Source organism: Chelonia mydas, chromosome 10 (genome assembly GCF_015237465.2).
Source record: "Chelonia mydas isolate rCheMyd1 chromosome 10, rCheMyd1.pri.v2, whole genome shotgun sequence".
In the NCBI taxonomy this organism is placed as follows: Eukaryota; Metazoa; Chordata; order Testudines; family Cheloniidae; genus Chelonia; species Chelonia mydas.
The window spans coordinates 55,064,456-55,091,594 of record NC_051250.2 but is presented as its reverse complement, the minus strand read 5'-3'; the positions used below and the strand labels follow the sequence as shown (position 1 = coordinate 55,091,594).

Sequence of the window (27,139 nt, the reverse complement as noted above, 5' to 3'; positions counted from 1 at the left end):
ATCTGTGATTGTACCGTTCCCCACTCCACCCAGGATCAGCCCACAACATTTTGGCTGAGGTGGGGATCTGAAATGACGCCCCCATGCACCCTTGCTTGGGCCAAAACTTCAAAATGCTGGGTCCTAGTGGCACCCTCCACAGTCTGGCACCTGAGGCGGCTGCCTCAGTTCGCCTCATGGTAAGGCCAGCCCTGACCCCACCCTCTTGACCTTTCTGTTTCCCAAGCAGTTGGGTTTCTTTTCAATAAATGAATTTTCTTTTCAATAAATGGATTTTTTTTTGCTTTGAAAACATTCTTTATTATTGCATAAAGTAAAAGATACCTTAGCCCAAGAAAGAAACAGGTACTGCAAGTCAGCATAGCAAACACAGATTCCTATTACCATTGGAACCACTGCACTTCACTCCCATGCAGGGCACCAGACGTTACTGGTGGCTTTCAGCCTCAAATTGCTTCTTCAAGGCATCCCTAATCCTTGCAGCCCCCTCTAATAGCCCTGCTCTGTGGCTGTTCAGATTCAGCCTCCAGGTTTTGAACCTCCGAGTTCCATGCCTGAGTGAATCGTTCACCCTTCCCTTCACAAATGTTATGGAGGGTACAGCCCGCAGATATAACCGCTAGGTCCAGCTTCCCATGCAGAGAGCGCCAGTGGCCCTTTAAATGACCAAAAGCACACTCCAGTCATGCTGCACCAGCTCAGCCTGTTGTTGAACCGCTCCTTGCTGCTGTCAAGGCTCCCTGTGTAGGGTTTAATGAACCAGGGCATTAAAGGGTAAGCGGGGTCTCCAGGGATCACAATGGGCATTTCAACTTCCCCTACGGTGATCTTCTGGTCTGGGGAAAAAGTCCCGGCTTGCAGCTTCCTGAACAGGCCAGTGTTCCGAAAGATGCATGAGTCATGCACCTTTCCGGGGCAGCCTGCGTTAATGTCAGTGAAACGCCCACGGTGATCCACAAGCTCCTGGAGAAGCAAAGCGAAATACCCCTTCCGATTAACGTACTCGGAGGCTAGGTTGGCTGGTGCCAGAATTGGAATATGTGTGCCATCTATCACCCCTCCGCAGTTAGGGAAACCCATTTGTGCAAAGCCATCCACAATGTCATGCACGTTACCCAGAGTCACAGTTCTTCTGAGCAGGATGCAATTAATGGCCCTGCAAACTTGCATCAACACAATTCCAACGGTCGACTTTCCAACTCCAAACTGGTTAGCGACTGATTGGTAGCTGTCTGGAGTTGCCAGCTTCCAGACTGCAATAGCCACCCACTTCTCCACCGTCTTGTGTCCTTGCACCGCAGTGTGGGGCGAGCTCATCACACAGTACCATGAAAGTGGCTTTTCTCATCCGAAAGTTCTGCAACCACTGCTCATCATCCCAGACTTGTATGACGATGTGATCCCTCCACTCAGTGCTTGTTTCCCGAGCCCAAAAGCGGCGTTCCACGGTGGTGAGCATGTCCATGAATGCCACAAGCAAACTCGTGTCATATGCGTTACTCAAGTTGATATCATCGTCGGAGCCCTCACCGTCACTTTGGATCATAAGGAATAACTCGACTGCCAAACATGACATGCTGGTGAGACTCGTCAGCATACTCCTCAGCAGTTCAGGCTCCATTCCCACAAACCAAAAGGGAAGACAGAGCGTGCAGTACAAAAAACGTTGAAAGATGGTGCCAAATGTGGACGGAAGCACAGGGATTGCTGGGATGCGAACCGATGCATCACAGGGCTTTGGGACAGGACCCAGAATGCCCCGCCCCCCTCCGCCCCCTTCCCACAAGCCACAGCACCAGAATGGGAAGAGGTGCTCTGTGGGATAGCTGCCCATAATGCACCGCTCCCATTGCCGCTGCAAGTGCCGCAAATGTGGCCACACCAGTGGGCTTGCAGCTGTCAGTGTGGACAGACTGCAGCTCTTTTCCTACTGTGCTCTTCGCAGGGGGGTTTAACTCAAAGTGCTCTACCTCTGCAAGTGTAGCCATGCCCTCACTCTTTTGTAAAGTTTATGCTGCCTAATCGTTTAGGAATGCAAGATATGAAAAAACATTCAGCATCATCCAGATGTGGTAAATACAATATGTGTTCCCATCTAATCCAGTAATAAAAGTCTGCAGTGTTCAGCCGCACTCAGCCTTCAATTATAGTATTTTTAGGGGAGGGACTGTGTTTTTGTATATGTTTGAAGACCATATGTCACAATCCTGATTGCAGCTCCTGGGCACTATTTTAAAATAATTATTAAATTGTCATGATATTTGGGAACTACCCTAGGAAGATTTTTCTTCAGAACTGTAACTGAATTGGGAAAAATGTAGGTTGTTTTTCAAATCATAAACCTGGAATCTCATTAAAGATACATGGCTCTTTGTAGCTCTCTGTCATCTAAAACAGATAATGCCCTTTGGATGCAAGTACAGTGTCCAGTTTTACAAACTATGTGGAATTATGTACCTGTTTGTTGGAGATCAGGATGTAGTCAGCGGATGAAACATGCCAGTTGCTAGTCTCTCTGAAAAACTTTCAGATTTGGTAAATCAGAATCAATCAGCAAATCTGTTTCCTGTAAAATGCCGCTTAGATAGATGGATTAGATCAAATAGATTTGGTAAGGTAGAATTCTAACTGAGATAAATAAGTGAATATTGTATTCAGTATCAGCAGGAGCAGTAATGATGACTATACAGAAGATTGCGTAACCATTTGCATTCTAACTTTGTGCTTTAATCACACTTAACTTTATGAAACTCTCACCTGTTAGGCTAAAACATTTTCAGGATTATTCTTTGTGAAAAAATTTTTTTTATAAAAAGCTTGAGCTAAAATTGTTTATTAGCTGTTTTTTAACAGAAGAAGAATGAAAAATACAGTATCCACTTTCTCTACAATGAAAAAATGTTTAAATTTTTTTTGAACAGCTCTGCTTTCAAAATGGCTGTGGTAAAACTTTACATTTGCCATGGAAATAGCCCTCATTGAAGATAAATGTGGTAATAAGAACTGGTTTTGTGCAGCCTATACTCAGTCAGTTTTCTATGGACTTTTAAGCTCATAAAATGCACAGTTAAGGAGATCTATGATGCATATGTATGGTTGTATAATTTACCTGGGCACTACCAAGTGTAGTGCAGATATCTTCTGTGGTCTTTGTATGATGCATAGTTTCTCTCCCCCATACCTTTGGAAGTCTGCAAGAGAGGACCCCCACTACTTCAGATTTTAAGAGCGGGAGGTTTGGAGAAGTGGTGTGGGTCCTCTGAGAGTCAGTGAAGCCACCGACATTGAAAATGGTTGTGCATGGAAAATGTTAGTGCCTTCCATGATTTGGAGTTCTTAGAATTTTTAAGAACCAAAGCCCTACAGCAGTTCACACATGTGAAACTCTGTGCACCCAGTGCACAAAGGGCTAAATCCAACACCAAGGGAATCAATGGATAGACTCCTATTAGCTTCAGTGGGCACTGGACCAGTCCAAAATTTTCAAGATTGAAAATGTTCTCTATTGGATGCATAAGGATTCAGTGTGAATTGCCAGGAGCCTGGTCCCATGGAAAACTTATGTGCTGGATTTCCATGTGAACCTGGTTTCAATTTCAGTGGCTCACTGTTTCCAGTCCCTCAAAACCCTCCTCTTCCTAAGCAACCCTGGCTCCATGGTCCTCTTTCCTTTGGCGAGCCAGGAATCTTAGGCCTTGTCTAGACTATGAAATTAGGTTGAATGTATAGAAGTCGGTTTTGTAGAAATCGTTTTTATACAGTCGATTGTGTGTTTCCCCACACAAATGCTCTAAGTGCATGTAGTCGGCGGAGTGTGTCCACAGTACCGAGGCAACCGTCGACTTCCGAAGCGTTGCACTGTGGGTGGCTATCCCACAGTTCCTGCAGTCTCCGCCGCCCATTTGAATTCTGGGTAGAAATCCCAGTGCCTGATGGGGCTAAAACATTGTTGCGGGTGGTTCTGGGTACATATCATCAGGCCCGCCTTCCCTCCCTCCCTCCGTGAAAGCAAGGGCAGACAATCATTTTGCACCTTTTTTCTTGAGTTACCTGTGCAGATGCCATACCACGGCAACCATGGAGCCCGCTCAGCTCATTGTCACCGTACGTCTCCTGGGTGCTGGCAGACACGGTACTGCATTGCTACACAGCAACAGTTTATTGCCTTTTGGCAGCAGACAGTGCAATATGACTGGTAGCCGTCATCGATGTAGTCCAGGGTGCTCTTTTAACCGACCTCGATGAGGTCAGGGGCGCCTGGGCAAACATGGGAGTGACTCAGCCAGGTCATTTCCCTTTTAAGTTTTGTCTCATGGTGATTCAGTCCTACCGGCAGTGCACTGTCTTTTAATCTGCAGCCAGCAGAAGATGATGGCTAGTCGTCATACTGCACCGTCTTCTGCCGAGCACCCAGGTGATGATGGCTAGTGGTCGTACTGCACAGTCTGCTGCCAGCAAGATGTATAAAGATAGATGAAGTGGATCAAAACAAGAAATAGACCAGATTTGTTTTGTATTCATTTTCTCCTCCCTCCCTCCGTGAAATCAACAGCCTGCTAAACCCAGTTTTGAGTTCTATCCTTGAGGTTTTGAGTTCTATCCTTGAGGGGGCCATTTTGTTTCTTGCAAAGCCACCCCCTTTGTTGATTTTAATTCCCTGTAAGCCAACCCTGTAAGCCATGTTGTCAGTTGCCCCTCCCTCCGCCAGAGCAACAGCAAACAATCGTTTCGTCCCCTTTTCCCTGGATTGCCCGAGCAGGAGCAGACGCCATAGCACAGCAAGCATGGAGCCCATTCAGCTCACCCCAGCAGTTATGACCATTGTAAACACCTCGCGCATTATCGTGCAGTGTATGCAGAAACAGCACCTGAAAAACCAGGCGAGGAGGCGACGGCAGCGTGGTGATGAGGCCCTGAACACACTTTTCTCTAAAACTGCGTTCCCCCACAATTTGGAGATCATGGTGTTAATGGGGCAGGCTCATGCTGTGGAACGCCGAATCTGGGCCCGGGAAACAAGCACAGAGTGGTGGGACCGCATAGTGTTGTAGGTCTGGGATGATTCCCAGTGGCTCCGAAACTTTTGCATGCGTAAGGGCACTTTCATGGAACTTTGTGACTTGCTTTCCCCTGCCCTGAAGCGCAAGAATATCAAGATGAGAGCAGCCCTCACAGTTCACAAGCGAGTGGCAATAGCCCTGTGGAAGCTTGCAACGCCAGACAGCTACCGGTCAGTCGGGAATCAATTTGGAGTGGACAAATCTACTGTGGGGGTTGCTGTGATGCAAGTAGCCAACGCAATCGCTGAGCTGCTGCTATCAAAGGTAGTGACTCTGGGAAATGTGCAGGTCATACTAGATGGCTTTGCTGCAATGGGATTCCCTCGCCGTGGTGGGGCTATAGACGGAACGCATAGCCCTATCTTGGGACCGGACCACCAGGGCAGCCAGTACATAAACCGCAAGGGATACTTTTCAATGGTGCTGCAAGCACTGGTGGATCACAAGGGACGTTTCACCAACATCAACGTGGGATGGCCGAGAAAGGTTCATGATGCTCGCGTCTTCAGGAACTCTGGTCTGTTTAAACGGCTGCAGGAAGGGATTTACTTCCCAGACCAGAAAATAACTGTTGGGGATGTTGAAATGCCAATAGTTATCCTTGGGGATGCAACCTACCCCTTAATGCCATGGCTCATGAAGCCGTACACAGGCACCCTGGACAGTAGTCAGGAGCTGTTCAACTATAGGCTGAGCAAGTGCAGAATGGTGGTAGAGTGTGCATTTGGACATTTAAAGGGTCGCTGGTGCAGTTTACTGACTCGCTCAGACCTCAGCGAAACCAATATTCCCATTTTTATTGCTGCTTGTTGTGTGCTCCACAATCTTTGTGAGAGTAAGGGGGAGATGTTTATAGTGGGGTGGGAGGTTGATGCAAATCGCCTGGCTGCTGAATACACACAGCCAGACACTAGGGCGGTTAGAAGAGCATAGCAGGAAGCGGTGAGCATCAGAGAAGCTTTGAAAACCACGCCATGCTAGTTTCATGACTGGCCAGGGTACTGTGTGACACTTCTGTTTGTTTCTCCTTGATGAAAACCCATCCCCTTGGTTGACTCTAATTCCCTGTAAGCCACCCGCCCTCCCACCTTCAATCACAGCTTGCTTGCAAAGGAAATAAAGTCACTATCATTTAAAAAACATGTATTCTTTATTAATTGATTATAAAAATAGGGAGATAACATACAAGGTAGCCCGGGTTGGGTGTGGGAGGAGGGTAGGAGGGAAGGAAAAGGCCACTTTAAAACTTGTTGAATGCCAGCCTTCTGTTGCTCCACTGGGGTGGAGTATTTGGGTGCCTGGAGCCTCCCACCCCGTGTTCTTGGGAGTCTGGGTGGGGAGGGTATGGAACTTGGGGAGGAGGGAGAGCAGTTAAGCAGGGGCTGCAGCGGCAGTCTGTGATCCTGCTGCCGTTCATGAACCTCCACCAGATGCCGGAGTATGTCCGTTTGATCCCGCAGTATCCCCAGTGTTTCTTCATGCCTCCTCTGATCTTCCTGCCGCCACCTCTCCTCACGTTCATCAGCCACCGTCCTGTACTCTGCTATTGTGTCCTTCCACACAGCTCTGTCAGTGCTGGACGACTGCATGAGCTCAGACAACATGTCATTGCGCATGCATTTTTTTCACCGCCTTATCTGAGATAGCCTCTGGGATGGAGGAGGGAGGCTTGAAACATTTGCAGCTACTGGAGGAAAAAAAGGGAGTGAAGTATTTAAAAAGATACATTTTACAGAACAATGGCTATACTCTTTCACAGTGAACAACACTATTCACATTACATAGCACATGAGATTTTGGTACAAGGTCGCATTTTGCATCTTATATTGAGTGCCTGCAGCTTTGGTGTTAGAGATCACACACGCAGGGCCGGGCAACAGAATTCAGCTTGCAGGCGGCCATGGTAAGCCATAGTCTTTCGGCTTCTGCAACCTTCATAACAGCAGCCCCCTCCTTTCCCATACCAAGCAAAGCCCTTTGAGCTGGCCATTTACTGTTGCAGTTTTCCTGTTATCATGCATTAGCAGAAACCAAACTATCCCACTCCCCCCATCCAATTCTCTGGGATGATTGCTTTTCCTCTCCCCCCACCACGTGGCTGGTATCAGGGAAGATCCCTGTTAGCCAAATGCGAACAGCTCAGCGCCAATGGCCCCCCCTCCCACCGCATGGCTCACTGCGGGGAGGATTTATTTTCAGCCACAGGCAAACAGCCCAGTAGGAACGGGCACCTCTGAATGTCCCCTTAATCAAATTCCCCTATTTCAACCAGGTTACCATGAATGATATCACTCTCCTGAGGATAACACAGAGAGATAAAGAATGGATGTTGCTTGAATGCCAGCAAACACTGGGACCATATGCTGCCAGGCTTTGTCATGCAATGATACCAGATTACTTGCTACTAGCATGGCGTGGTAAAGTGTCCTACCATGGAGGACGGAATAAGGCTGCTCTCCCCAGAAACCTTCTGCAAAGGCTTTTAGATTACCTCCAGGAGAGCTTCATTGAGATGTCCCTGGAAGATTTCCGCTCCATCCCCAGACACATTAACAGACTTTTCCAGTAGCAGTACTGGCCACGAATGCATCCCAAGTCCTCAGGGCTACTTAATCATTAAAAAACGCTTGCTTTTATAACATGTATTATATTTAAAAAGGTACACTCACCAGAGGTCCCTTCTCCGGCTTCATTGGGTTGGGAGGGTATTTCAGTCAGGGTGATAAAAAGATCCTGGCTGTCGGGGAAAACGGTGTGCTGTGTGCTCTCCCCAAGCTCATCCTCCTCCCCATCTTCCCCATCTGCAAAATCCTCAGCCATGGCGGAGAGTATCCCATCCTCGGAGTCCACGGACAGGGGTGGGGTAGTGGTGGCGGCCCCCCCTAGAATTGCATGCAGCTCGCGTAGAAGCAGCATGTCTGGGGTTCTGTCCCGGAGCGTCCGTTTGATTTTTTGGTTTTCAGGTATGCTTGTCTGAGCTCCTTAAGTTTCACGCGGCACTGTGTTGCATCCCTGATGTAGCCTCTGTCCCTCATGGCCTCTGAGAGTTTTTGAAATGTTTTGGCATTTCATCTTTTGGAACGTAGTTCTTATAGCACGGATTCCTCTCTCCATACAGCTATCAGATCCAGTACCTCCCATTTGGTCCATGCTGGAGCTCTTTTTCAATTCTGGGACTGCATGGTCACCTGTGCTGATGAGCTCTGCATGGTCACCTGTGCTGATGAGCTCGCCTGGCCAAACAGGAAATGAGATTCAAAAGTTCCCGGGGCTTTTCCTATACACCTGGCCAGTGCATCTGAGTTCAGAGTGCTGTCCAGAGCGGTCACAATGGTGCACTGTGGGATAGCTCCCGGAGGCCAATACCTTCGAATTGCATCCACACTAACCCTAATTCAAAACGGTGATGTCGATTTCAGCGCTAATCCCCTCGTCAGGGAGGAGTACAGAAATCGATTTTAAGAGCCCTTTATGTCGAAAAAATGGCTTTGTTGTGTGGACGGGTGCAGGGTTAATTCGGATTTAATGCTGCTAAATCCGACATAAACTCGTAGCGTAGACCAGGCCTTAGTAACTGCATGTCTGCTAAGGAGCGCAAAAAGATGGCCCTGTAACTGTTTTCCTACACTTCTCATATCCTATTCCTCTATGTTACAAGCAAAAAATACTTTTAGACCAGCAGGGCTATATGCTTGGCCAGTACATACTGTATGGTATTACAGTTGGGGTTTCATTATTTCACAGCATGTCACTTGTTGACCATCTCGAGTTGTATGACATACCAAAGCCAACATGTGACATGCCTTTCCCTGCCCTGACAATTATGTGTCAGGGAAAACCACAGCCTCGTCCCACATAAGAAATTTCCATCCAGCTCTCTTGCATGTTGTATTCTGAAACAGTTAAATAAAATGAAGAATGTTTAACTTCTATTTGTAACTTGTCATGAATTGTATTCAGATTGCTTTTTAAAGATGAGTATTATTCACACTATACCAGTCACATAGGAAGATAAATAGATAGAGTATATTGCACAAGAGAGTATCAAAAATCCACATGTTCCCCCTGACAGCTCAATTTTGCTGTTGGATTTCTGACTTCCTTAGCTGAAATAAAAATATGTAATCACAAGTAACCAGACAGTTCTCTAGCGGCTGCGCGTTTAAAAGCACTAGTTACTCCAACCAAAGTGTTCACTATATGGTGCTCAATAAATTTGCTTTAGATATGCATGTTTCAGATGGCAGAATATGAATAACTGATATATAGGGCTAACATTTTTAGTTAAAATATAAACCATTTGAAAATTTTATAGCATAGATACATGCCTGAGACACTCATGTATCTGGCTTAATATCCTTTTTGCAGAATAATACAAAATAAGAATGGTTTATTTATTTGTAAAGCACCCCATAGAAAGCTTTTGACTTTACTAGGCAAATGGCTATAGTATTGTACAAAATTAATCCATTATAAAATAGAATACAATATTAAAAAGACAAAATGGCATCATTAAAAGGAGTTGTTTCATGCACTGAAGCAAACAGTGATCAAGATGATACACAGTCTGAAAATGTTCTTTTAGCTGGTTTAAGAATAAGCTAAGAATAAGAATAAGCAAAGGCAGGTATCAAGGTGGACAGAGTTCAACATCCTAAGGGCCACATCATCAAGATCTTTATCACTCTTTGTGCCTATGTTGAAGTCAATGGCAAACTTTCTCACTGATGGAACAACAAGTGGTGTCAGAACATAGATACCAACTGAAGGCAGGGCTAACGCTGGAGGTATTTTAGATAGCCAGGTCGCTCTCCATGAAGGGTTGCTGATAACCCCTCTACCTTTATGGAGGTATGGATGTGCATTCTTGGGGATAAAACTGAGTACAAAAAAACTGTGAGAAGAAAGAGGAAAGAATTAAAAAGGGAGAAATCTGGAGAGAATAAACAATAGAAAGTTGCACGTCTAGTTTTCTAAACTCTCATAATGGCAATTAAAGGCAATTAAATCTTTAAAATAAAAAGAATTAGAAAACAAGATCTCAAGTCTTTAGGGTATTTTTCTGGTCATCTTCATTATCAATATAACAATTTGAATGTATGTTTTCCTGTTCAAGATATATATCCTTCTCATCAGCAATATGTGTCACAACACTTTCTTTTGGATTAAAGTAGCATCATCATAACAGGGACATTTGTGTGCTGTGTTTTAGAGAACAGAGACACAAATTCAAGTTTCAAAACAATTCAGGAACAGGAAAACCACACCCTTACAAAGCAGACACTCACAGCTTTATCTTTGTGGTTATTTGGGGTTTTTTGCTTGGCTTTCAGAAAGCAGTTCGGCCATTTTATAGCGTGCAATCATTTCTGAAAAATATTGATTGTGAATACATTATTGCTTATCAAAAAGCGAAATAAATTAAATGCTTTTGCTAACATAAAAAACAGGGCCACCTTTGGGCTGCCTTTCCAAAAAGTTTGTAGCTTGAAAGAGAAAAAGATCTTTAGACTGATATTCATACTAAATTCTGGTAATAATGAGCTTTATGTGAAGATGGACTGTTATTCTTATGTAGACGGTATCTTTTGTCAGGACAAGAATACGTAGGAATTAAATGCTACCCACATACCACGTACATGGTGCTGTGAGAGTGCTTTGAATGCAGTAGTGAATAAAACAAAACATGACTAGTAACAGTGTTTGATGGCTGGAACATATTTTCATGCCTTTGGACCAGATTCATCTTTAGTTTAACACACTGATGTGGATGTAGCGACACAAGGAGTAAACATAGGCCCTATTAAGTTTCACAGCTGTCTTCTATTACTTCCACCTTCCCTCTTCCACCTAATAAGTCAGAAAAAACAAATGGAACAATACAAGGTAAGCATATCTGGCATTTTGGCATTCACTGAGAGAAACATAGACTATACACGCTGGATCAGTATATAAAAACAGCATAGATTAGTCATTGTGTATTTGTAGTATTGCCCTGGCCCTGTAGTTCTGTTCAGTGAGAGAGAGAGGGTTCTTGGAAGACTGTGTGACATCTACTCATACACACAACATTTTGAAAGTCTTCTGCAGTGTGTATGGGGTGGAGATTGAAGCTGCGTACAGTTTTTTTTTTTAATAGGGAAAGGAAATATATGAGTATAGCTCTTTGATCTCAGAGAATTAAAAAAATCAGTACTCACTAGACATCAATAACACATGATCTTTATTCCCTAAGGACTCGGTTCAGCAAGATTCTTAAGCATATGCCTAACTTTAAGCACATGGATGGTCCCACTGATTTCTCTAACCACCTTACAATTTCTTAATGAGGAAGCCTGTTAATTTTTGTACCTGATGTTCTTCTTTTTCCTGTGGTTGAAGTGTGTATTCCACTCTGTCCCTTCCTCCTTCATTACTGAAAATCCTGAATCTTAGCAATTTTCACAAAAATGTAATATACAATTATATATATAATATATATATTTATATTTACAAAGGTTTCACTCTTGATGGTTCTCTTTTTGAGCCACAGACACCAAAAAACCACAGAGGAAATTATCTGTACAGCCGCTGTGGTTTTTCAGTTTCCTTTCTTTCTTGACATAAACAATCAGAAAAGTTAAATCATGAGAAATTACAGAACAGACTTCCTGTCATCTTAGTGTACACTGTGCATATACCATAAATTAGAGTTAAGAATCCACACATGTGATCGTTTGTCTGTGTCCTTTAAATGAATAAAAATTTTATTCACCTTGTCATGAACTTCTTAAGAATTATTACTGGTTGAATCATACAAGGTGTTTTTTTAAACTCTCTTGCCCAAGATAAAAAGCATAATTAAATACTTCTAGATATCTGCCAACAGATACTTATGAAAAGAATAGTTGCATACTTTTTATTTCTTTAAGAATAAGGAAGATGGAACCCAGTCCTGCAATCCTTAATAAGCCAAAGTAAGGAGACCACTGACTTCAACAGGATTTTAACCTCTGAAAAGAGTGTGGGAGCAGGTCCCATTATTACTAACTGAAGTGAACATAAATAAAGACTCTGATCCTGCAATTAGATCTCTCAAGTGAACTCTTATGTGCACCCAGATTCCTACTAAAGTCAACAAGGCTCTGCATGCGTGCAGTATTGCCAACTCTCATGACATTTCAGGGGTGTAAGCAATGTTTTTTTAGTGTACGTGGGGGAGATAGGGCTAAATAACCTCAGTATTTCCTTTATTTATTGATTAATGCAATTATTAATTTTGTGGGGGAGGCTAAATCCCCCAGTTGTGTATTCCCATGTATTTTGGTATTTTTCAACTTTGGAATCATGTGACTATACCAGAATTTCAGCTTTTATTAAAAGTATAAAGCAAATCTCTAGCCCTCATGGTTGCAGAGATGAGCTTGAAAATGTGACCTATAAAGGTTCAAAATGTAAATAAAAAGAACTCTAACTATATTATTTTCAAAAATCTCATGATTTTTAAGTAAATCTCAATTTTTGGAGTCCCCAATTCTTGATTTTTGAACACTTGGGGTTGGTAATATTCTGGGTGCAAGGCTTTGCTTATACTGAACTAGTTGGAGGATTGGGGCCATAGTTATTTGCCCAAAGAGTTTGAAAACTCTTTGGAAAATAAAGGACATTTTTCAGGAAATCTTTTTATTGTTATAACTTTTTAAAGCATAATGTTCTCACTGTGTTTGGTAAGGGGAAGTTAAAAAGCACTCTAGTTGATTTAAAAGTAACTATTAAAATTATAAAAAAAAAAAAAGGAGTACTTGTGGCACCTTAGAGACTAACCAATTTATTTGAGCATGAGCTTTTGTGAGCTACAGCTCACTTCATCGGATGCATACTGTGGAAACTGCAGAAGACATTATATACACAGAGACCATGAAACAATACCTCCTCCCACCCCACTCTCCTGCTGGTAATAGCTTATCTAAAGTGATCATCAAGTTGGGCCATTTCCAGCACAAATCCAGGTTTTCTCACCCTCCGCCCCCCCCCCCCCCAAACTCACTCTCCTGCTGGTAATAGCCCATCCAAAGTGACCACTCTCTTCACTTTGAAGAGCAGGAGAGTGAGTTTGGGGGGGGGGGGGGCGGAGGGTGAGAAAACCTGGATTTGTGCTGGAAATGGCCCAACTTGATGATCACTTTAGATAAGCTATTACCAGCAGGAGAGTGGGGTGGGAGGAGGTATTGTTTCATGGTCTCTGTGTATATAATGTCTTCTGCAGTTTCCACAGTATGCATCCGATGAAGTGAGCTGTAGCTCACGAAAGCTCATGCTCAAATAAATTGGTTAGTCTCTAAGGTGCCACAAGTACTCCTTTTCTTTTTGCGAATACAGACTAACACGGCTGTTACTCTGAAACCTATTAAAATTATCTTTCTCATTTTACTTAAAGAGGCGCTAAGCCACAAACTTAGATATAAATCCTTTGGCCCACATCTAGCCAGGAAGAGGGAGAGGCTGTAGGAAGCCAAAAGCAGTGAGAAAATGCAAAGGTTCTTCTCAAGGAAATGATATTTTGAAATGGCAGGAGCAGTTTCTCTGCACTCTGGAAAATTTAATAACATTTAAAAACGAAAAGCTTATGTAAAAAATTCTGCATCCGCTGGTGCTTATCTGGAATCTTGTGCTATCATGACTTAACATTGGGGCAGCTATTAAAACACCACTAAGTGGACCGTAGACCCAACAATACTGACAGAAGCAGACACTGTATAAAGAAATATTTAGATAACTAGCACCAACCTTGTTTAAAAAATCCCAGACCCATGAGCAATCAGGACAAAACTGGTTATCTCCTCCCCCAGAATGGCAGGAATACATAGATCAACTCTTATCCATACCCAGTCTCTCTCCTGCATGTCCTAGAGAATCATGCCCCCTAGGTCTCTTGATGAATACAATAAAATATGCTGTATGCATTTGTAAAATTTTGGCATCCAGTTTTCTATAAAACAATAAAAAGTAACTGACTACATCTTCCTGTTTGTTCTGTTCTCTCTTTGCTTGATAGTTTCTTTTGTTTATTTGCCTCTCTTTCCCCCCAGTGTTTTTCAGCATCTGAATTCATTATGGTAATTTTTCTTTTTCTTCCTCATTCTGTTCTCTTCCTCAGCTATCCACCTCATCTCTCTTTGTCCCGCCACAGAACTCTCTTCTTGCCCTCTGCTCACTCTAACTCTGCGAGTCCCTCTTTCTCTCACCCTATTCCCGTTTTTCATTCTTTAATCTCTGTTTCCATCTGATTCTTTCCATCTCCCTGAATCTCATGGGTTGTCTTCCCTTCTTTGGGGCCACTCTCCTTTTTTCCCATACTAAGTTTCTGCCCCTGCTTTTCCGCACTGTGGAGTTTTCCGGTTCTTTCCTGTTGTGATCACACCCTTTCCTTCCTGCCCCTCTCTGTGTGTACTTGTAGACAATGTAAATTGAATATGTGGTTATAAAACATGACCTTTCTTCTTAACCAGAGTGTAAATGTATCAAAAGAAATATAAAGCAAAGCTCAAAGTTATTTCAGGTAATTAATAAAACCATAAGTGTAGGTTTTCACTTCTGTCCTTGTGCAATGCTGTTCTAAAGTCAACAGACCTGGCCAGTGGATCATTCCTCCTCTCCAACACAGGGGATGCTTGAGGGAAAAAGAAAAAAAAGAAGAAAAAAAAAAGAGTATGGCAAGGACATCTGTACGCCCCAGTAATCTCCAACTGCCAGAAGAGCCCCTGAGGGTGACTAGCAGCCAGTATAGTGTAGAACAGCCTTGTAGCTACCCTAATCTATGCTAGGGAGTAGGCTGGCACAGAGTTTGCCCCAGGATCAGGGAAGGCTACAATGGTCTCCCTCAACGGAACTATGCCCAGCTCTACTTGAGCATAGCTGAGAACCTGTTTCTCCATGTTGAATTCTGACGACTCCTAAATTTGTATAAATTATTTTCTGGAAATTTTTTTCAAAAGAAAATATATTTCAGTGCAGTGCCCATAAAGTTTGGTAAATGTAAAAGAGAGATTAAAAGAATGATTAAATATTTTCCTTGTTTAAGCTTTTAGGGACATTATTTAAGGTTGGAGGGATTGGTAAAGTGGTCAAGAGTTTGAGATTCCATTTGAAGCTGTCCATGAGAAAATACAATAGAAAAAATATTGTGAACTGATTCTCTACTCCCTTGAACCTGTGTAGTCATCAACACCTAGCCAAATGGGTGCAAAGTGCGTGTAAAATGCTGCAATACTGATTTGAAAGTGCTTTAAACCCATTTTGCACTCACATTGCCCAGGGAAATGACTTTGCTAGGTACAAGGCTCTGTGTAATATCTTTGCATCTCTCTAGTATTTGAAAAGTAAAATAAACTCCATAGTAAAAATCAAATCAGACCACAAATTAGAGAAAATGGAAATAATACAAAGCGACAGCAATTTTTTTTTAACTAAGCCTGGATAAATATTTTTTCCTTCCCAACTCTTACAGCAAGTTTAGTGGTGCTTGATGCCGAATAACAGACCTATTAACCTGGTCTGTTTTGAACTCCCCAGAATGTTTCCATAACTCCTGTGAAGCTGACTCCACCCCGAGGGCAGGGGGTGATCCTCTTCCTTTGTGCTAGGTTGGCCCTGTTTTATTCTCTCTATAATGAACTCCATCCCAGCCCTGCTCTGTTCCATGCATTTCAAACCATCCCCCTAGCCCCTGATAGGCTTGTGTGGTCTAGGAAACTCTTTGCTCCAGTCACCAGCGTCCGCAGTCCAAACCAAAGCGTTGGAAAGAATGGGGAGAGGAGAAGGGCTGCGAGCTGCTGTCAGCGAGACTCCTGCCCAGAGACAAGCTGGGGAAGGGGGTGCTCAGTGTCAGGGCTTTGGTGTTTCACTCCTGTGCGGCGCCATGTGGCCTGGGGGGAGGGAGAGCTGGGGAAGCGTGACTGAGAAGCAAGCTCCCCCCTCCAGGCAGGCCGGAGAATGGGCAGTCCCAGCAGTCAGACATGTCAGTGGTTGCTTGGCGAGAAAGGCATGTAGCTGCTGCTGGGAGAAGGGGAAAGGAAGCGGACCTGCCATTGTAGGGGCAGCCACTGGGGAGCTGCATTAACTCTCCCCACCCCGCAGCACGGAGCCGCTCCTGGCCAGGGGAGCGCCAGCCTCCCCCGCGGAGGAGGAATATTGAGAAGCTGGACTTTTATCAAACTTGCCTCCGCTCTCCCCTCCTCTCTCTTTCCCTGCCCCCTCCTCCTTCTCTCCTCCCCCCTCTCTCTGGGCGATGTTTATTTGGGCAGCTGTGTGAGGCGCAGGAGGAGGTGGGGAATTTCTCTCTCCCCGGCTGGAGTGGTTAGAGAGAGACACACACTACTCTGGGGAAGGAAGGAAACAAAATGTCTGCCAGAGCTGCGGCTGCTTCTTCTAAGGTAAGAGACTCGTCCCAGCACCCCAGGGGAGCAGCGCCCTCTCTCCCAACTTCCCCCCACCCCCGCCCTTGGCTTGGCGGTGCCTGTGCTCTAAAGCCAGCTCCTCGGCCCGCGAGGAGCGCCCCGTGTCGGTTGCTGTCCGTTGGCCGCTGCCTGTGTCACGCTCCCCCAGCCTCTCGTGGGAGGCTGTTGTCCACTCCGGGGGGGGGGGGGGGGTCCAGCGTTCAGCCCATTTCACCCCGGGAAGTGGGGCGGGGGGGGGAGTTTCTTGAGCTGCTTGCTCCTGACAGTTAGTGCCCTCCCCACTGTGGTGGGGGAGCCTCAGGTAGCACGAAGCTCCTCGTCCCCCTTCCCTGTTGGGTGCTGCTGACTGGGAGGATTGGCGCCGGCCTCTTGCGGGTTCCCCCAGGGGCTCCCATCTGTTGGGTGCGTGGCTGGCGCTCAGAGAGAGCGCAGAGGAGGGGGAGAACCAGGCTGGCCTGGGGGGTTTCCCCTTCGCTTTGTGATGGTGCGGGTTTGAGCCCTTCAGGACCGGGAGGGCAAGCGAAGTTGCCTTTGGAAACGGCTCGGTGGGGTCGTTAACTCAGGTGAGGGTCCGCCCTAGTTCCTCCCTGTTGTTTTATGGCCCGGGCTCTTTGCCGAGGTTTTTTTTAGATGCTACACTTGTGGCTGGTTTAAAAAAAAAAGTTGAAGCAACTGTTTGGGCGCAGGGAAAAGGGGGGTTCGAAGCCCCTGGGGAGGCCGGGCAGATGTACTTTGAGCAGGGTGGGGAATGGAAATGTGTCCGAGGCGTGGGGTGTTTGTTTTGTATTTGGGCCGTCTTTGTGCTTAGAAAGGAGATGCCCTGGTGGGAGGGACACGAGACGTGAAGGGAAAAAAAAAAGATGTAGCTAGATTTAAAGCCCCGTAATACAGGATTTCTCGGTCGCCGCCTCTGAATCAGCTGGGGAAGTTGCTGTTGACTTAAGATGACTTTGGGTGGTGCTAGCCCTTGAGAAACTTCTCCACCTGATCTGTAGGTGTTTAAGGTGCAGGTGCATGTTGTGGGGTGTGTACTTCGACCTCTCTCAGCAATGCTGCTGCTATGTGTAATCGCTTCATTTCCTGAGGGGGAAAGAGGTGGAGTTAACCTGTTGAATGTTTGTATTTATTCCTACGTGTGAAATGAAAGGTTTGATTTGAAAGTGCTTCAGCGTTTAAAAGCTAACTAATTTTAGCTATAAATGATCCCAGACTGGGCCCGTCGTCTTATTCGAATAAGTTCTGTGATGCGTTGACTAATATTACTCGGTTTGAAATGTTTGCTGTCAAGTGAAACTATGCAGTTTCGGTCTGATGTCATTTGTTGTATGCACATACACCTAGTAGTGTGTTTTTAAAAAAAAAAAACAAAAACCCGAGGAGTACTTGTGGCACCTTAGAAGCTAACAAATTTGTGAACATGATGTTCTCTGTGTATATATATCTTCCTACTGTATTTCCCACTGCATGCATCCGATAAAGTGGGTTTTAGCCCACAAAAGCTTATGCCCAAATAAATTTGTTAGTCTCTAAGGTGCCACAAGTACTCCTCGGGTTTTTTTTTTTTTTTTTTTTTTTTTTGCTGACACCTAGTAGTGCTCCTCTTCAGGATGAGGCACTAATGTGTTAAGGTTTGCCCTTTGCTATGTAAGATCTGAGCATTAGAAGTACCTATTACTGGAAGATGATGATAATATGATACAAACTAATTGTAAACCATAGTTAACCAGACTAATTGCATACAATTTGCATACATTAGGATTTCTTAATTTTATTGACTAGTTAAATTTTATTCAAAATGCCCAAATGTGACTGTTCACATACAAAACTATATCAACATTTTTATTTAAAACTACATTTCAAACTTAAGTGCAGTAATTTAAAATGCATTTAAAGAGATGCATTTTGGTGCAAGTTTGTGTGTGGACCTATACTATAGGTTCTCTCTGCTTACTGTAGCAGCAGTTAACTGAAACAACTTCCAGGCCTTGGTTCTATACCAAATTGATGATGGGCGCGTGCGTGTGTGTATATTCATGGCATGTACAAATGGATTTAAACAAAATGTACATTAATGTAGCTTTACACTATAAGTGCTTTATATTTGTTTGGTTTTTAGTAATCCTTTTTGAAAATGTTTTGTTAAAACTTCCAAATTAAGACATAATTAATTCTTGAATAAAAGTTCAAAAGAACAAAATTATAGTGTGCCTTAGATTTCTGTATCAGATCCATTTCTGTACTGGATAACAAACATATCCAGTGAAAGTTAATAGTGCAGTTGCTACCTTGCAAGCATATTAGATGAGGGACAGTGCCATAGCACCATCGAAATACAGTGTGAGGGACAGTGCCAGTCCCTTTAGACTTTAAACTTTACCCATTGTTATGTAGTAGGGAATGTTGTCCTGAGTTCTTCCTGTTTTCGTTTTAAGCCTTGATAGTACTGATAGGAAATAGCCACTGTTCATGGAAGAAAATGTATACTAAGCTTGGTCCACACACAGACTTTCACCAAAATGGTGAAATTGGTTTTAAGTTCACACCTTGTATTATTTTTGGTGAAAGTCTGTATGTGAATACTTATTCTGAAATACTTGATTTTTGCTAAGTCAAACTGGTTGCAACATTTAGTAATTTTGGTGCAAGTTTGTGTGTGGACCTATACTATAGGGTCTCTCTGCTTACTGTAGCAGCAGTTAACTGAAACAACTTCCAGGCCTTGGTTCTATACCAAATTGATGATGGGCGCGTGCGTGTGTGTATATTCATGGCATGTACAAATGGATTTAAACAAAGATATAATATTAATTGCTTTTTTCTCTAGGTCAACAATTCAAGAACTTTTATTTTCAAATTTGTAAGGGTAAGCTATAAAAAATAGCTCTCTCAAAAGGACACATTCAAGAAATCTTGTATAATTTACTTTTAACTTTACCTTTATTTTTTCTTTATCACAGAAGTTGTGGCTTTCTAATGTCGGTGGGAGAATGAATATTTACAGCTCACTTGAATTTCTGTATAAAACTATTAACACTCATAGCATGCTGGTATTCCTGCTTAAGTGATTAGCCCCCAGACTGATCTTTGTGTGGTGACCTATGCCCCATGCCACTTCTCTAATCCATAGTTGGAGACATAAGGAAGACAAATTTAGCTTTAAGTATTTCAGAAATGTTAGATCTTTGGAGGACTAATGCCTTTCATATCCCAGTTTCAAATTTAGACTTTTATCAGTGGTAAAGAAAGGATACTTAATTTCTCACATTTGGACCAGAGTGTAGTAAGAATAACAGCTGTAATTTTTCCAAGTTTTTGTAAGCAGTTAGAAAAGCTTTGTTTAGCACACTCTAATCTGTTGAATATTTTTCTGCGTAACTCAATATTTATTTGGCATACTGACTAATACTTCCTTTAAAAAAAGTTTTGACCACATATATAATGTCTTAGGTAGCATACTTCTAGGAGTTTTGATTATTGTTCATTTTATGTTAGTTTGCCCTGTGTTGGATGGTCCTTTGTTAAATTGCTCAGATTTGGTTCTCTAATTCTTCTTTTTCATGTTAGGTTAAGAACATACATTCTGATATTTCAGCTCTTGAACAGTGAAATTTCTTGCTCTACCTATTAGTATACTGTAGATTCTCTCTAATTTTCCTCGCCATTTTCTCCATTACAGTCTAATCTTATGGTGAATTTGATTGCAAAATGTAGGTAGCCTAATCTCTTCTGATATGCTTTTGTGACTTTAATACTAATGAGAACTCAGGTTATGGTGATGACATGTTAAGCTTTTTACCTTTAGGTTGCAAGTTCAAATCCAGCCTAAGCTGGTAATGAACAAAATTTCTGATAGTGTTGTTTGGCTTATGAGAAATACTTTTGATATCCATTCAGTTCTTATTGGGTGAGTATACTCATCATGAAAACAACCAACACTGCTGGCATTAAATAGTCTCAGTTCTGTGGCTGCCACTAAAGTTATGATGCTGTTGCCTTTGATATACCTTTATGGTAGTTAAATAGAGGACTTTCAAGCTGGCATCTTTCATCACTGCTAATGTCATATGTGCTGTACCTCCCCCCCCCCCCCCCCCTCCCCCCCCCCCCCCCGAGTTTCACAAGAAAGGGTATTTTCCAAGAACAAATTGATGAGAACAAGCCCCTGTGTGTAAAAACACAGGGTGGGAATTGAGTCTGCTGTAATAATTTGATTTCCAGTATGTTTTACTTTCTACCCTTTAAGCCCATATTTAATATCCTTCCCTCCCCAGCCCCCCCAAAAAAGCTGCTTAAAATAGAATTAGTGCTGTGTTTAACAAAACTTGCAATAATCATTACCCTTTTTAGATGATCCTGAGGAATCTGAGCTGCACACTTTCTGGTTTCTCTGCCTGAGGGGATGACATCGCACTCACTGTAAATATAAAAAGAAAAGGAGTACTTGTGGCACCTTAGAGACTAACAAATTTTCTTTTTACGGATACAGACTAACACAGCTGCTACTCTGAAACTGTAAATATAAGTCACTGTTCCATTCCAAAACCTGACTTCCAAACACCCATATATTTGTTTCCTCTTGAAAACTTGCATGGAAGCCTTTAAAGGGTACTATCAACTTACAATAAATTCTTGTATGAATTCCTTAGCTAATGTTACAAATACCACCGAATATTAGTAAATGTAAGTGAAAGATTGGAGTGAGGAGCAGAAATTTCTATAGGCTTTTTCCATTTTACTTGTGGATTTGAGAGAGCACTTCCTGTAGTGTCAGAAGAATCCTCTGTTGTTGCAATATGTAAAGAACCTTACAGACAAACAAGGGGGAGAGACATATGTAGAAAATAGATTTGTAAAAATCACAAAAACTGTCGGGGACTTGGGAATGTCTGTCATACACAGTCCTATTTTAAACGCCTTTTGACTATAAAGAAAAACAGATTTCACATTTGATGATGTCCTTTTAACTTGCGTTGAAAACTTTTGTTACTTTTTCAACCTTTTAAGTTGAAGTAAAAACCTTTTGGTAAGTTACCTTTTAAAGTTCTTTTTAAAAACCACAAATCTCCAACTGTTTGTCTTCTGTCTAGTATACTTTTGGCAACTGTAGTATTCTGATAAAAGTTCAGCTGCATTTTCAGTAACAATTGTGCTGTGAAGCAAAATTATTTAAAGGCACAACAAAGAGCCATAAGTCATGTGATTGGAAATGATCCACATTCTGTATATTGTTGTTAGAGAGTGTACACTGCAGTGTGTTTCCTGTTCAATATGCAGGAAAAAGATTATGGTAGTACTAACAAAGTCTAAAACTAGGGCTGTGACTAAGTTGGTTTTACTTTTATAGAAGGTAAATAAACTCAGTAAGATATTTGTTCTAATTGCTGATTAGAACATCTTTGTGTCAGGAAAGCTGCTGCATAAAAATACAAGTAATCTCACTTCCAAAAATGTTCTTTAGGCAAATATTGTACTGGAAGAGTATTGTACTGAGAGCATGTCAATTCTGTTAACTCTGTTTGTATATTATGATAATGAACATCAAATGTTGTTGCCTGTACAAATCTTAAGTGATATCTTGAAATCTTATTGAATCAAACAGATGAAATACCAAGTTGTTGTAAGGTTGAACATGTCCATTCTGATACTGAAAATGTATTTTTGTACCCAAAATGTTATGGTATATGGCTCTGAGCCCCCCCCACCTCCCCCCCCAAAAAAGAAAAAAAGAGCAAGCTGTACTGGTGAAACACTTTTTATACTGTGACGTGTATGGCATACATTGTGGTTTTATTTATTTAGAATTATAAAATGAAGATAATAAATGCTTATCCCCATTTCAGGGCACTTATCCAAAAGTTCAATTCATCAAAATAATGAAGGACTCTCAGATGCAACTGCTTATGTCAACCTGTTGTGGTTCTTATAATCACAGTTCTTATAATCACACACATAAACAAATACATTAATCCCTTCCACACCTTATCACCTCCTCAAGAGCCCAAGAAAAAAATATAAGCTTGGTAGTGTATCCAGAATGTTAACAAACCTGGGATCTAGTGGGTTACAAACATAATATGGAGGACAGTAAAACCTTATGCACCATTACACACTGCTCTATATAGTCATCCTACCTTGGTTTTGCTGGCACTGTGTTTGGTTTTAAGTGTGGATCTAGGGCTATTTATGGGCTATCATGCTTACTTACAAGTATAGAAAATGTTTGATACTGTGTAACTTATATAGCCAACTGCCCCAAGATTAAATAAGGTGTTACCCATTTGGGTCCCCTTAACATTTTTCCTTCAGTCATGGTAATTATGGATTCATTTTTGTTGTATCTATACTACGCCCTCTATAACCATGTTTTTTCAGGGATAGTAAATTAGTAATGACTTCAGTGGATCTGCTCTCCATTGGTTACACAATATGTCAATTTTGATAAGGAAAAAGCCATGAGGGTGTTTTATCTAAATTTCCGGATTCCATAGAGCATATTTGAACTCCATGTCTGAAAGAGAAATTTTTAAATTTAGCCATTCTTTTTTTCTATGATAGCTTACACTGCAGTGCCATTTTAAGGGCAGATTCTGCAAACGCTATTGCCCATAGCATTTGGTAGTGTGAGTATGCCTGTTGTACATAGGATTCTTAGGTCCAGCTTGGCACAGATTCTGCGAAGATGGGGAAAATGGTGGCTTTACATACTCTTAAGTTGTTCTTCCCTGAAGTAACCCCTGAGGGACTGTTATGAGCACTGGTGACCCTTGGAGAATAACAGTTTCATGGCCACACACCCCACCATGCCCTCATCACAACTACTAGTGTAGGGGGTGTCAGCTCTGTGTTCCATTCCAAGGGAATCCTCAGCTAACTGCTTAAGCCAGCATTATGGTGAACTGTCTATTCTACTTCCGCTCTAGCCCCTTTATATACTTGGGGTGAGGAATTGGCCCAGTGTCTGTGGGACTGGGCACACAGTCAGCAAATCCATAAGTTAATGGAGTCTTCAGTAATCATTTTTTAAGAGTGTTTTCCAGACTCCATGCATTATGGTCTATTTAATCACTTCAAAACATTGAACAAATCATAGGTATTAAAAATTTAAATATTAATTTTTGTTATAGTATTTATTTTTCCAGTTCTTTTTGATAATCTCTAACAGGATTCTCTGATTACTAATCCATTATAAATAGATGTATTGTCTTGGGTGGGATTGTATCAACTCCAACAAAACAGCAGTAGGGAGCATTGTATTGGAGACTTCAATGTTCTTCTGAGAAATGCTCAGTTATACTGTTATCCCTTTTGACCTACATGGTTAGCCAGAATTCACGGTTACTTCTGTTAGGAAAAATTTATGATGGAGTCAGGCATTTCTTTTTTTGCAGTCCTATTTATGTATATCCTATTTATGTACATCCTTTCTTTTGTACATAAAGTTCTGTTTCCCTGAACACAGAAGGAATCAAACAGCTGGAGACAGTTTCTTTGTTACTGTCTCAAACCTGTTTAAAGCCAGCAGTCTAGCTTTTTTTCCCTCAGGGTCATGCTATAAGTATTTCTCTGGTAGTCTCTTAAGGTATGTCTACACAACAGCTAGACACCCATGGCTGGCCTGTGAAAGCTGACTTGTGCTTGTCAGGCTTGGCCTGCAGGGCTGTTTCGTTGCTGTCTAGACTCCCAGGCTTGGGCTCCGGACCCTGTGAGGTGGGAGGATTCCAGAGCTCCGGCTCCAGCCTGAGCCTGGAAGTCTACACAGCAATGGAACAGTGCAAGCCTGAGTCAGCTGGCACAGTCCTGCCGCAGGTATCTAGTTGCTGTGTAGACGTGCGACTTTGTGCTTCTGTAGTGTTTTTGCTGCTTTTCATACACATTCCCCTTAGTCTATGGCTACACTACACTCTGCACCAATGCAGCTGTGCCGCTGTAGCATGGCTAGTGCAGATGCTCTAATGGGGGAGAGCTTGACTTTATTACTTCAGCCCCAGTAAGCGGCGGTAGTTATGTCAGCTTGAGAAACTCTCCTGCTGACATAGTGCTGTCCACATTGGCACTTAGGTTGGTGTAATTTACGTCGCTCGGGGGGTGGCGGCTTAGTCGCACCCTTGAATGACATAACTTCTACTGATTTAAGATGTAGTGTGTACATAGTCCTCAGACTTCATGGCACATTCACTGACCAGGTTTGCATGCGGTTTAGTCCGGTGGTTTTCCATTGTTTCAACTGTCACTAAACAAAAGAACATTTAATTTTGTTGCTTTATTTCATCTGAATGGAAGTAGGCAGTCCTGCTCAGTTAGTTCAGGGACATAGTGTGATTGACCAGCATACCAATACTTAAAACTTAGGGCAGGTCTACGCTATGGCAGGGATTGACTCTCTGAAATCGATCCCCTGGCAGTCAATTTAGTGGGTCTAATAAAGACCCGCCAAATCGACTGCAGATCGCTCTCCAGTCGATCCTTGTACTCTACCCCCGATGAGAAGAGTAAGGTAAGTCGACAGGAGATTTTTCTCCTGTCGGCTCCCCTTGGTAACTGGACCTAAGGTACATCAATACCAGCTACGTTATTCATGTAGCTGGAGTTGCGTAGCATAGGTCGACTTACCACGGTAGTGTAAACATAGCCCTAGTTTTACTTTAGAGGGATGATGATAAGCAAGAAACGTCTAATGGTGAAACCACAAGAAAATATGCAGTCTTGATCAGACTGAATATTAATGAGGCTATAATGTGAAAGAGAACTTCCCATGTTTCTAGAATTTCTTGTTTTTTACACCATGATTTGTGGTGTGTCTAGTCTAGTCATGCCTTCTCACTAGGTATGTATTTTGGTCATTAAACACACTTCTCAAATGTGTTGAAAGAACTCTGTCTCTGGCCTCCATGTGCACGAAGCATGATAAAATTAAACCTAAACTGCCTAATAAGTATAATATTGCACATAAAAGCTGGTTGCTTAAAAAACTAATTGTGTGTGCTGTCAAATATATTTTTTCTATTTCTAAAATTGGAAGTTCATGCCATCTCCTAAGCTTATTTGACGTCCTCTTCTTGTCCTTCAGGACCTTGAGTTGCTTGAGCTCAATTTACTCCTGAGGGAATTCTGTGGGACTGCATACCTGCAAAAAACGCCCCGCCCCCACAGAATTCCTGTGCTTCCCTGCAGAAAATGGCAGGGAAGCCACACTGGGCGAGAGGGACGACCAGGGGTGCAGTTCTTGAGAGATGATTCAGAAGTGAGGTATGGGAGGCATATGGGCTTACGTGCCACTGCTCTTCCCCGCCCACCATTTCTGCAAGCACAGAGCTGCCCAGCTGAATCAGGAGGCTGCGTCTTGGTTCTGCTGACTTTGCAGCTGGATGCTATCTCCTGGGTCCTAGTGCCAGTCATGGTCCCCTTCTGGGTGCTGGGATCCTTCATGTTTTCAGTACAACAGTGAGTGCCCAAGGTGGGGCTGGGTAATGGCGGCGGGGGAAATGAGGGAAGGTGGGGTTGAGGGGGTGGCGGGAAGAGGCAGGGTAGAAGGAAGGGGGGTGGAGTGAGGGAAGAGGGATGGGGCATTTGGGGAGGCGGATGAGATGGGGAGAGGGATAGGGGAAGGGGAAAGGGGAATCACGGGGTGGGGGGAGAGAAACGGGAGCCCGGCATGCAGTGTCCCTTTGGCAGCAGCTGGGGCTCCCCCATTAAGCGGGTCCATCAAACCTTGCCCTGACAAGCCGTACCCCCCTCCACCTGGACACCCCACTGAGCCCCAACCAGCTGCACCCAGACTCACACCCCATCAAGCCTCACACCCAGGCCCCCCACCACTGAGTCCCATCTCCCCACAGTCAGACCACCTTTGCTGGGCCCCAGCCAACTTCACCTGGATCCTCTGCAGAGTCCCATTGTCCCTGCACCTGGATCCCCCCAGTGAGCTCCTGTCCATTCAGATCTCCCACTGAGCCGCCCGGACCCAGATTGCCTCACACAGAAACCTCTTGCCCCACACTAAGCCCCTCCACACTTGGATCCTGCTGGCCGAGCCTGCCCATCCACACCTGGTGCAGAGGGGCAGGGCCCCCAGGTGTTTCTGGGACAGGCCCAGCCCTTGCAATGCATCAGGGTCGGATGCAGCCTCACTGTCAAATCCCTGTACCGGGGAAGGTGCGGGCTTCAGAGTGATCTCCCATCTCAGTGCAGCTAGTGGCCTATGGTCCCCACAGCCATGCTGGAGCCACATTTATTTATTGACAACATTTGCAGAATTGTGCAGAATTTTAAAATATTGTGCGCAGAACTTTTAATCTTTTGCTGCAGAATTCCCTCAGGAGTACCAATTTTATGTGGTGCTGATAAGGTTCCAGTAACTGTCTCTCCATTAAGAGGGTAGAAGAGAAAGTGCCTGATAGCTTCTGTCAAGGCTGAATGCTCACTCTGAGTGCAGAAGGTAGGGGCTTGTGAGGATTCTGAAAATTAATACTTGCCACTCCAGGCTTGTATTAAACTTCCAAGGTTACAGCTTTTCTCTGACCTTGGTTTGGTAAACGTTGCCATCACCCAAATGCAAAAAAACCCCTTTGAACCCAGGAAGGAGCACATGGGAATTCTTCCCTGTGGGGTACCCTCAAGTCCTTTCACCCCGCCGAAAAGCTGAGA

General features: G+C 43.3%; 1 protein-coding gene across 14 annotated transcripts in view; it reads left to right on the top strand.

The window, feature by feature from the left end:
- Nucleotides 1–27,139, top strand: part of TJP1 (tight junction protein 1) — a 302,786-nt gene that overhangs the window by 129,780 nt on the left and 145,867 nt on the right. For 3 of the 14 annotated variants that reach the window (XM_037911728.2, XM_043523324.1, XM_037911727.2), the window contains exon 1: nt 16,039–16,471. The exons of 6 other annotated variants lie outside the window; for them this stretch is intronic. In XM_037911728.2, the coding sequence (XP_037767656.1) occupies nt 16,439–16,471 (33 nt within the window). In that variant the 5' untranslated portion in view covers nt 16,039–16,438. Of the gene's footprint in view, nt 1–15,816; nt 16,472–17,035; nt 17,059–27,139 lie in introns of those variants that run through there. 5 more of the 14 variants (XM_037911726.2, XM_037911724.2, XM_043523319.1 and 2 more) reach the window with 4 other exon arrangements.